This window comes from Manihot esculenta, chromosome 1 (genome assembly GCF_001659605.2).
Source record: "Manihot esculenta cultivar AM560-2 chromosome 1, M.esculenta_v8, whole genome shotgun sequence".
In the NCBI taxonomy this organism is placed as follows: domain Eukaryota; kingdom Viridiplantae; phylum Streptophyta; class Magnoliopsida; order Malpighiales; family Euphorbiaceae; genus Manihot; species Manihot esculenta.
In genome coordinates this window covers 8,536,103-8,547,233 of record NC_035161.2, presented here as the reverse complement: position 1 = coordinate 8,547,233, position 11,131 = coordinate 8,536,103, and the positions used below count along the sequence as shown (strand labels likewise).

Below are 11,131 nucleotides of genomic sequence, written 5' to 3'. Positions count from 1 at the left end.
TCGATGGTGATGACCGTCGGATTTCCTATATTTGAGAGTAAAATCAGGTCTTAGAGAAGAATGCAGGTCTAAGGCTCACTAAGTCTTTTTCAAAGCAAATTAGTCTCACGCGGCACGCTTAGCCCGGTGATGAAAAGCAGGCCAGACAGGCCACACGTGCAGACCCATTTAAGAGAAATTTAGTTCAGTGACGTGATAAGAGGTAGAGGAGTAGGTCAAGTCACCCCGCAGTCCTGCTCGCATGCCTTCAGAAAAAATTAAATGGCTGCATGGCACAAAGAGGGGTTATGATATATTCGTACGTACAAATCTAAATGGTTGAGAAAGATGATATTGTAATAAAATGGCGGTTAGACGTCACTAGCGAATAAAAGAAAAAGAGATAAAAGGAAACAACGTCTTTTTCTTCAATTAAATTTACACAACCACTGTAAAATCTATTTTTAAAATTTTAGAATTTCATATGTTATTTAAAAATTTCCATTGGAATGCATCATTTACTTTGGGTCTGCAATTTTGCCGACATTTAATGGGAACGCCATTTAAAATCACAACGGCTTGGCTGTCCACTTTTCTTATTTATTTATGTCTACTCACTTCTAACCACCCTCTCCCCTCCTCTCCTCTCCATTTATCATTACCAATCCACTTCTCTATATTAATTTTTCTTTTTTTTTTAATAATATTAATTATTATCATAATAAGATGCGTGTAATTTAAGCAATTGTATTTATTATTATTAGTATTATCATTTATATCTTGTTATCTTATCTCCAGCTCAGCTTGTCTCGCGAGCTTTTCTAATCCTTTCTCTCTAAATGTAAGAAAATATGTGATGGATCCAAGCATAATTCTTACTATAAATATTTAAAATTCAGTATATATAATAATTTATTATTTAATAATAAATTTAGCCATGGTGTGTTGTTATATAAAAAGAGAAAGCACATGAGGGGGGAGATTAGATGAGATCAGAGAGGAGCATGTGGGTTGCGTCATGAGGATGACGTCACTGTCAAAGAAGACCAAAGGCCACTTGTTTGTGGAAAATGTACATGTCCTGACAAAAGCCTCTGTTTTTATCAAAACTCCAATTCTTTGCCCCCTTAAGGCTTCATGCTGCTGTAGCAGCATCTTTCAATGTCCCTTACCTACGTCATTCACTTCTCTTCCACCGTCGATCTCCTGTCCTCCTTATCTTCACCCATTTCTTTAACCGTAGCTTTTTCTTTGTTTGGTTGTGTGGAAAATTGAGACAAATAAGATATGAAATTTATTTTTATTTTTTTTTAATTTGAAGAGAAAAAAAAATATGAAAGGAAAATCTACTTCAGAAAATAAATCTCAAAACTATTTATATATATAAACAAATTAAAAATAATATTGCACACAAAATTTCATAAGTGAGAGTCATCAGTTTTCTCATAATGAACAAACATGGACATGTTTGTCAACTGACTTGCATGATCAATTATTTTCGTAAGACGAAAGGCATGACATGTGCTAGGTTTAAGATATCATAATTTTATCAATATATTTTTAAAATTTAAAAAATAAAATTTATTGTAATTGTGTGAGTTTAGTTGAAAAAAAAAAAAAAGGCTTTTCTCCTTTTTATTTATTTATTTTTTATTTGTTAGTGACATTTAACTGTTTCTCTATTACAGTGTCATCTGTCTTTATCACTCAGATCCGTACATACGGATGTATCAGAATTCGTCTCTACACCGACTATTTAATTTTTCCGACACGCATACGGATAGAGCTGTAAGGTGACCGAACTTACTCTTCTATTTCTTATCACGTCATCGGACTAAACTTTTCTTATACAGGTCCATTCGTGTGGCCTGTCCGACCTACTTCACATTATCGGACTGGAATATATAGCGTGAGACTGGTTCACTTGAATAAAGTTTGATGGATTTTGGATCTGTATATTTTTTAGGCCCGATTTTACCTCCAAATTTTAAAAAGTCCGGTGATTATCACAAATGAAGTAAGATTTAATTGGATTTTCTCGGCAAGAATATTTCAAATAAATATGTTTTATAAAATCTTATAAATTAATACAATTTTATGCTCCAAAATTTTGGAAATTGGAATAAGTTGGATAGCGAATCACGAGAAAGCTTCGGCCCTGCTATTAGTTAGCAACTTAAAGAATTTTTATGAGTTGTAAAATGGGCCTTCTTTGCTAACAAGTGTTGCAGTTGTCTGTCTCTCAGACAGAATGCTTGCTTGTTGCTGTGGTTGTCTAGGTAGATTATTTTTTTATGGGCCACAGCCCTTATTGCATGGTGATTGGCTATTGGCTTTATCCTATGTTCGGTGGGTTTGTAATCTTTTTTTTAATGGAATTACTACTATTATCTTTGGAGGAAAATTAACTATTTAAATAAAAAAAAAGGCTTTAGCACATACTATATTCAATAATATTAAATTAAAAAACTTGGTATATTGAAATGTAAATAATAATAAAACTACTCATAATAATAAAGAATTCAAGATTAAAAAAATATTTAATAGAAAAATCTAATTATAAATAGTCTATTTTGACAACAAAATTTAGAAAATAAAAAATTAATAAACACAATTTTCAAATATTATGTATAAATAATTAAATTTCTTTTTTGGTCATTTTTTTTTCTTGTCCTTCAGCAGTGCATGACGAGGGATCTATAGATTTGCAGTCCCCTAAGTTTTTTTTCTTGTTTTGGTCTTGCATGCAAATTCATATGCTTCTCTGTTTCCAGATCTAATCGCTTAGTGCTATCTTTGCTTCGGGAGGTCAAAGATACTTTTCTTCCTTAACTTTGTGTCGTGTGTTTGTTTTTCCACTTCATTACTGCTTTTGGTGGTTTGAGGTTGTTGGAAAGTAGTTTCTGATCGCTAACGATGGTTTCTTTAGGCTGCTGCGGTGCTTTGACTGTCCTAACAAAGACAATGAAGCTATTGGCTTGCTGGATTCTCCGGGCAACCCAATTCCTTAGGATGGGGCTTATTTGTTAAGGCTTTGAGCCTTTCTGTTAAGAGTAGACTTGGGCTTCGTCAGGAATTTTTTCCTGGGCCTACACCTCGTAGGTGTTAATCTATTTAAACCTGATGTACTAGGTTGTAGCCAAGAAAATTTTTTCTTAAGAATATAAAAGCGGAATATCCGATCACGAAATGTCCGCCATTCCTCACCTCAAATTCTCAAAAAACCTTACCATCTATCTATCAGACAAACCAACTCCTCCTGTTCTCCTTCCCAGAATGGGAAGCTTGTTGCTTCTGCTGCTGAGATTAGGCTGTGACAGTAACTTTCTTTATTGACATGTCAACACCACCACCGCCACAACCACCCCGTCCAATCAAGAACACCCATAATTTACACGCCCACGCCCACAAGCCAACCAATTTTCCTGATTTCTTTTTCACTGCTCTTTCTATCTTCTTCTTCTTCTCCTCTTCCTCTTCCTCTTCCTCTTCTTTCAAGCCCCAATTCCCTAAGGTTCCATTTCTTTGTTTCCCGTCGAATCCCCGCCGGTTTCTCAAAATACCCTCAATGTCCATTTCCAAAACTAATCATCGTTTCGCCACCCCACAATCCCTATCGGAATGGCTTAAGCCTCGATTGCCTTCCGACTCGTTGGCTTCTTGGGGTGTGAAACCCGGTACCAAGAACGTTCACAACCTATGGCTTGAGCTATCCGAAGGTGAAACCTTTCTCGCCGACTCCACCCCTCCAATCCGCACCGTCAGTGTTGTTACTGTCCGAATCATTGGTAAAAATAATCAAATTCTTGTTGAATCTCATCAGGAATTATCAGATGGTAGTGTAAGGAATCGGTGGAGACCCTTGTCGGAGAAAATGAAACCCAACGAGACTCCTGAAGCTGCTGTCTATCGTGCTATCAAAGAAGAGCTTGGATCTATCATAAATGATTGTGGAGTTGTGAGGATTGTTCCTGGCTCCTACAAGGAGAAGGTTGAGGAGGGGAATTCGATGTCATACCCGGGCCTGCCGGCTCGTTATGTCTTGCACTCTGTGGATGTGACGGTGGAGGGGTTGCCTGAGGGCGAGTTTTTTACAGAAGAGGTGGACGAGTATATTGATTCTGAAGATAAGAGGGCTGCTGATAAAGCTGTGTTTGTGAAGAAGCATTTTTGGAAATGGGTTAGTTCTGATTCGGTTCAATCTTGATATATGGCAATATGGGTGTTCAGCTTTTGACTGCATTAAGAGTTTATGGCAAATTTTTGTTATACTATTACCTGTTACTTTTGTTGCTTTTGATTTATTGGATAATGCTTCTTTATATGATTATGTTCTTTTGGATGCTAAAAAATAAATACTTGTCATACCATGTATGAATACTAATCTTACAGAAATTAGAGACTTGAGGTTCATCTTTTTACATTTAGTTTTGTATGTATTTTTCGTATACCCTTTTCAATTTTTGATTGTAATATAATACTCTGTTTTTCCATTTCACTCTTCTCAAAGACCTCTTTCCATTTACCCTTTGCAATTGTAGCTTTCTTAGTTAATGTGCTGCTTTGTGTTTGAACAAATAAGAGGATCTTGGATATTTTTTAGTGAAGCAGGGTGCTGCCAATCTGATTTTGTGTGGTATTGGCAGCAAATGAGCTCGAAGTAAATAGGTATATTGTAAATTTAACATTTGTGGTATTGAGGGATTTTTTTATTTATTTTATTGCAAGCTCCTAATAACTGTAGTACCTTCCTGTGGCAACGGCTTTCAATCTATATAAATGTCTCACGATTTGGATGTTAATGGGTATGATTTGGTCGCAACAGTTTTTCTGACTAGTTTCACACTGTCGATAGCACCTAAAGCTATATCAAACTTTCCTTATTTGACAACTTATTGTTTGAGCTTCTGTGCATTTTCAAACTCCCATCTTTTATGATCTCTAGGTGAACTCTTGAGTGAGTGACAAATAATACAATTAGACATTTTCGAATAACTTTAAAGCCCAGGAATAATATAATCCTCATCCCCTTTTAGGGCTTACCTGATCCTTTTAGGCTTATGCATACCATAAGAACTTTCAATATGTTTACAACCTTCTCCTTGAGAGTCTACTTGATCAGATATTTTTGTAGATGAATAATCTGAAAAAAGGATCTTTGGTATATTATTCCAGGTTTTCTAACCCATTACGTCATCCATCAGAAAGCTAGCATTATTATATATGATTTCATGTCCAACTTCTTGAAGTATGAAATGTTTGTATTCATGGTTATGTCCTATGGTAGATATGAAGAGAAAACAGATTCTGCAGTCTGATACTGACTGTAAATGAGAACCTTTATTGCAGTGTGCATAATTCTACTTCCACTGGATCAAAGTGGGCAAATAAAAAACTTGTGTTGAATTAGGTACATGGACAGCATGTTCTTCGGTATCTTAATTCTTGTATATTAGGAGGTGGGGTCAGGGCACTGGATGACTCCAGTTTATTAATATTTGTACTGATTCAATTCCATCTCTCGCATGTGTGGATGAAAGCCAGTTGGAAAATGATTTTAGATGAAAAAAATAAAAGATTCCTCAAGTCATAGTAAGAGAATCCTGAAAGCTAAGAGAATGATGAGGAAATTTCATACCTGGGAAAGAAAGCAAGCAACCAAATTCTGCCTTTGTTTTGTCCTTTCTCAGAATCTCATATTTTTCAGTCTCTTTCTGCTCAGCAAACAGCCAAAGAAGCAGAATATTTCCATTCATTAAAAATGATCCGAAAGGCCTTTAGCAGTTCAAAGAGTAGGTTTGAATTAATATCTTGATGTAGCATGGTTCTGGCAGGAAGGAGATTGATGGAGAGCTTGTTTGGTGTGAGATTAGAGTGGTAAACCATCTGGTTTTTCTAAAGCACAGATCTTATGTAGAATTTGCCAATTTACAACGAACAGCTTTCTTTTTGTAGAGGTGCTATGCTATGGAGTTGGATGTTTAATGTGGATGATTTGAATTTTGGTAAAGTTGGTAAACCTCTAATGCATGGTTCGGTATTAGTTCTACTTGTTATTCTTGATATTTTTAAGTTTCGTTCTTTGATAGCATATGCTTTTTGTTCCTAAGCTCTTTGGAAGTTTAAACTCTCTTACGACACAACGCAAGCAAACCCAAACAAGTTTAGACGGAATGTAGAGCTTCCTGGGGTGGGCAAAAGTTACTTTGAGACAAAGAAGTTCTGAAGCCAGGAATTAGATGGCAAGAGCGAAATGATTGTTCGCATTTTGCTCAGAAGATTAATGGGTTTCAAAGTTTCCCCCGAGTGGTGTCTTAGAGGTCTGATATAGTAGGTGTTTTACTGGTAAGTTAGGAGTATTGGCTCATGAACTTGAACTTGAACTTGGTTGCCAACTCTTCCAACGTGGTGAAGCTTCCAATGGGTAGGCTCCCAGGCTGAAAGAAAATAATCTTTAACATTAATTTGGTAACTCAATTAATTGACAGTGATCGTGACTGGTGGGGAAATTGAGGCGATAAAGGCGGTTGTTTATGAGGACGAAGTGAATAACATGTTGGTCCTCCCTATTAGTTTGACAGGTCAGAATTTGGAATCTGCCCCAAGTCTATCTACTGCAGGCGACCCTGAGCAGTCCAAGTCTCAGGTATTTGGAATCTGCCCATTACCAACCAACTTAACTCTGGAAGATATGTAAGAAAGTTTGCCAGCAAACAGCCTCCGTAAGATTGATATACGTAGAATTTTCTGCTAAATAATAATGAAAGAAAATATATTTGCTTGCTTGTGGCTGGAGTATGTCTATTTTCTGATTTGCATGGCTTTGGAAATAAAGATTGTGCAGTTGTTGAACTTGTCCATCAATTATATATATTGGATGGAAAAGAAAATATCATTTTGTAGAAAGCAACTAAAGATTTTTAAAGTAAATTGCTTTTGAGATCTTCTTAATTAAGAAAAAGGCTGTTCGCTTTTCAAAATTTTGGCATTGTGTAGAGTTTTCTCTGTTTATCCATGAGAGTTTAATTAATTTTTGTAATGTATTTATCTCCTTTTGTTTAAAAAAAAAAAAGAAAAACACTAGAAAATTCAAAATTGAATATTGTTCTCCACTAACATAATTAAGTGGAAGAAACATAGAACTTAACCAACGAAAAAGCCTGCCCAAGTGAGCCAATAGAAACTCATTTAATTTTACATATTTTAATTAATAATTTAATAAGTTATATTTTAATATTTCTACAGAATTTTTAAATTAAAATATACAAAAATTTAAAATATTACAATATATATATATATATATGTTCATGGATATAACCCCAACTCATCATTGATATTAATTTCTAAATTTATTAGTTAGTGTATGAGTTAATAATTAAATTAAATAAATATAGTGCTTGTCGTAATTTTAAACCAATAAAAATTGACAAGAAACTTCCATTTATGAGCAACTATAAAGCATTGTTGGTTATTTTTATGCAAGTTATTTATTAAACCAGTATAATAACAATAATAATAAGGTTTTCTTTCAACCAAATGACGGGTAAAGATACTTGAAAAAAAGTCTTCTTTTAAATTTTAGTTTCAAACTAATATTTGAAATAATAATTTTAAAAACTAGATAATATAATTAATTAATTAATAAAAAATATTATTATATTATTATTTGATGAATGATATTTGGACCGCAGTTGAGCCTATGCAAGAAAGCCAGGTCATAACTTCATCAAAATTCCAATTGCTAAGGTCTACTCTCTAGTACGCAGCTCAGGTCACTCTCGGGCAGATCGGATAGAGCAAAACTCGGTTCCACTGGAGAGGGATCCAACTCAAATGATTTTATGATCAGTGGAGAACAGACCCTAATATATCTAGGATCATGTCAACTCAGGCACCAGAAGGAATTAAATAGCCGCCTAACGATGGAAAAAAGGGAGAGTATGTCCATATATACGGCTCTGCAATAATAACGACATGTAGTATTATAGCAGGATGACAGTTATACGTCACTAGAGGATAAAAGGAAAAAAGAATAAAGGCAAAAGGGATGGGTTATTCAAGGCAGGCTCACTTATACACACCCTATCCTTTTTTCCCTGTATTGAATCTCAGATCATCAATTGGCGCCGTCTGTGGGAATAAAGGAAGATCTTTTCGTCACCGGAGTTCTCATCTTCATCATACCCATTGAGATCCACATGGATAACCACAGCAAAAACCACAGTAGAAACACCCTAAATGATCTTAGTTCTACTCAGAAAGAACCACAGTTTTCATTTTATAGTCCCACAGCCCCATTGAACCAGCATTCCATATTGTTCGATCCCTTACTGAGCTCGACAGGGATCGTGTCTAGAACCACCTTGTCTGACGAAGAGTTACAAAACATGGCTATTTAACTCCAAAATACTACTCATTGGTTAGGGCAAATGTTGCAGCAAGAGATAGTTGTGCAGTATCAAAGAATACCTCGGGAAGAAAACGAAAAAGCAGACCTACTAAGAAAGTTGTTTGCAGAATAATTAGGACAATTCTCAGACGAAGTGTACATATAGCAAATAGATACCCCCACCTTCGAAAAACCAACCCCAGTCATACAAATCGAAGAAAAACGGAGTTGGATGACCTCGTACTTGGAATACTTAGAAGCAGGAAAGTTGTCTGAAGATAAGGCAGAAGCCTGAAAAATTACAGCTAAGGCTGCCAACTACCAAATTGTATGGGGAACTCTATACCGAAGAGGGAAATCCAGTCTGTAGCTAAGATGCATGGGCCTGGAAGAAGTAGGCAGAGTAGTCTGGGAGATACATCAGGGAGTCTACGAGGTCCACGAAGGAGCAAACACATTGACAAACAAGATTTTTCAGCAAGGGTACTATTGGCCTACGGTCAAAAGAGAAGCAGAAGAATTTGTCAAAAGATGCGATATCTGCCAAAGGTTTGTCAATGCCATTAATAGCATGGTCACGCCGCAGTCAAGCATATCTAGCCCCTAGCCATTTTCGCAGTGAGGGATAGACATCCTGGGTCCATTCCCAAAGATTGTGGGATAGAAGAGATTCGTGATAGTAGCTGTGGAGTATTTTTTTCAAATGGCACGAAGCAGAGGTTGTGCCCACTATCACGGCTCACAAGATAATAGACTTTGTCTGGGACATCATATGCCGATTTGGGATACTGAGGATGCTAATATCAGACAACGGTAAGCAGTTTGATTGAAATCCTTCAAGGACTTCACAAGAAACATAGGTATATGGCATAAGTTTTCCTCAATAGCTCATCCACAGACAAACGGTCAAACAAAAGTCACAAATCGAGCGATTCTCCAAGGGCCGAAGAAGCGGCTGGATGGTGCTAAGAAGAATTGGGTTGCCGAGCTACACAACATCCTATAGACATTTTGGACTATTCCCCGGACCCCAACAGGAGAAACACCATTCGCGTTGGCGTTTGGGACTGAAGCTGTAGTCCCCATAGAGCTGCAAATCCCCATCCACCGAGTCCAGTTCAGTGATGAGAACACCAATGGGGAAAAATTGAGGAGCAACCTAGACGCCTTGGAAGAAATCAGGGATGAAGCTTAAGTGAGAACAGCTGCATATCAACAGAAGGCAGCTCGGTATTTCAAATCAGAAGGTTCATGAGAGGAGCCTGAAAGTTGGGGACTTAGCCCTAAGAAGACTGGAAGCAATAGGGAATAGAGCAACCGTAGGAAAACTGGCACTAACCTGGGAAGGCCACTTCAGAATAACCAAAGTCATCGGGCCCGGGGTGTACTGAATCAAAGACTTGCAAGGAAATCCGGGGCCCCATGCCTGGAACATTCAATATTTGAAGAGGTATTTCCTATATGTTATAGATTATAGGAAGTAAATATAGGAAGTAAATATTGATAGATGTGTTAGTTGCTTAATCTTAGGGATTATATAATCATAGACTTGATTTTCCTTCTTGTTTAGATACCGTCTTTTATATATAAATAGGTTGTAATCTTTATTATGAAATACAACAAAAATATTATCTTTCTACTGTAATACCTGGCTTGACCCCGGCATCGGAATTTCTACTTTCCGGCGGAATCTCCGTTGGAATCTGAAATTTTTCGGATGTCGGAGCCTTCCAGAAGGGTAAAACAGAGGTTTTTCAAAAGGTTTTACTTGTTTTTATGGTTTTGATTAAGAAAATAGAGTTTTGAAAAGAAAAAAGACCAAGGAGGCAAATTGCAGGTTCGGCCGCCGAAAGAGAAGTTCGGCCGCCGAACGTTGCATGGTTTCGCATGCAGCTTTGGCCGCCGAAGCGGAGTCGATTGGCCACCTATAAAAGCTCCTTTGACCGGAAATGGGGTGTGTTTTCACCCTCTTTTCGTGCAAAGGTGAGTTTGTGATCTCCTTTGGCTGTTTTCACCATGTTCTTCAAATCATGCAAGCTTTAATGAGTTTTTAACTTGTGTTTTTGAAGTTTTGAGCAAAAGAAGGCAAAGTTGAGAGTTTTGGAGATTTTGGATCGTTTTCCTCCACATCTCCGAGTTAGAACCATCGATCATCTCGATCTTCAAGAGGTAAGCATGGATCCTCACCTCCCCTTGTGTTTAAAGCATGTTTGAAAGGGTCCGATTTCCAGGTCGTTACATCTACACTATAAAAGGTATATAATGTAAACCCCCTATTATTTACAACATGAATGAAAAATTGTTGTCTTCTCTTTTCCTGTTATTATCCCTGAAGCAGGTACCAAAGCCCTCAATGAGGCAAGTGATCGACCTTGAAAAATGACCACCGACACCAAAAAAATTGAGTTAAGGAAGTGAAGACCCCAATGAGGTAGGTGACTGGTCTCAAAAAATGACCACCGGCACCAAAAAACCAAGCTGAAGAGATGAAGACCCTAATGAGGTAAGTGACCGGTCTCAGAACATGACCACCAGCACTAAAAAATCTAGTTGAGAAAGTGAAGACCCCAATGAGGTAAGTGACTGATCTTGAAACATGACTACCGGTAGCACCAAAAAACCGAGCTGAGGAGATAAAGACCGCTCAAAGACCACAAAACTGATTGGGAAAGTAAAGACTCATGATGAAGTCTCAAACGACAGTAAGGCTATGAGCTCAAAGATAACGAACTGAGAAAGGTGTTGCCAACCTAAGAAGGGATC

At 37.0% G+C, this 11,131-nt stretch overlaps 1 protein-coding gene across 1 annotated transcript; it reads left to right on the top strand.

Moving 5' to 3' along the window:
- The first annotated feature begins 3,126 nt into the window (after positions 1–3,126).
- LOC110601162 lies at positions 3,127–4,400 on the top strand. The gene has a single exon (XM_021738201.2). It carries the CDS (start codon positions 3,317–3,319, stop codon positions 4,184–4,186), a length of 870 nt encoding a protein of 289 aa, XP_021593893.1. The 5' UTR covers positions 3,127–3,316; the 3' UTR covers positions 4,187–4,400.
- Positions 4,401–11,131: the final 6,731 nt, after the last annotated feature.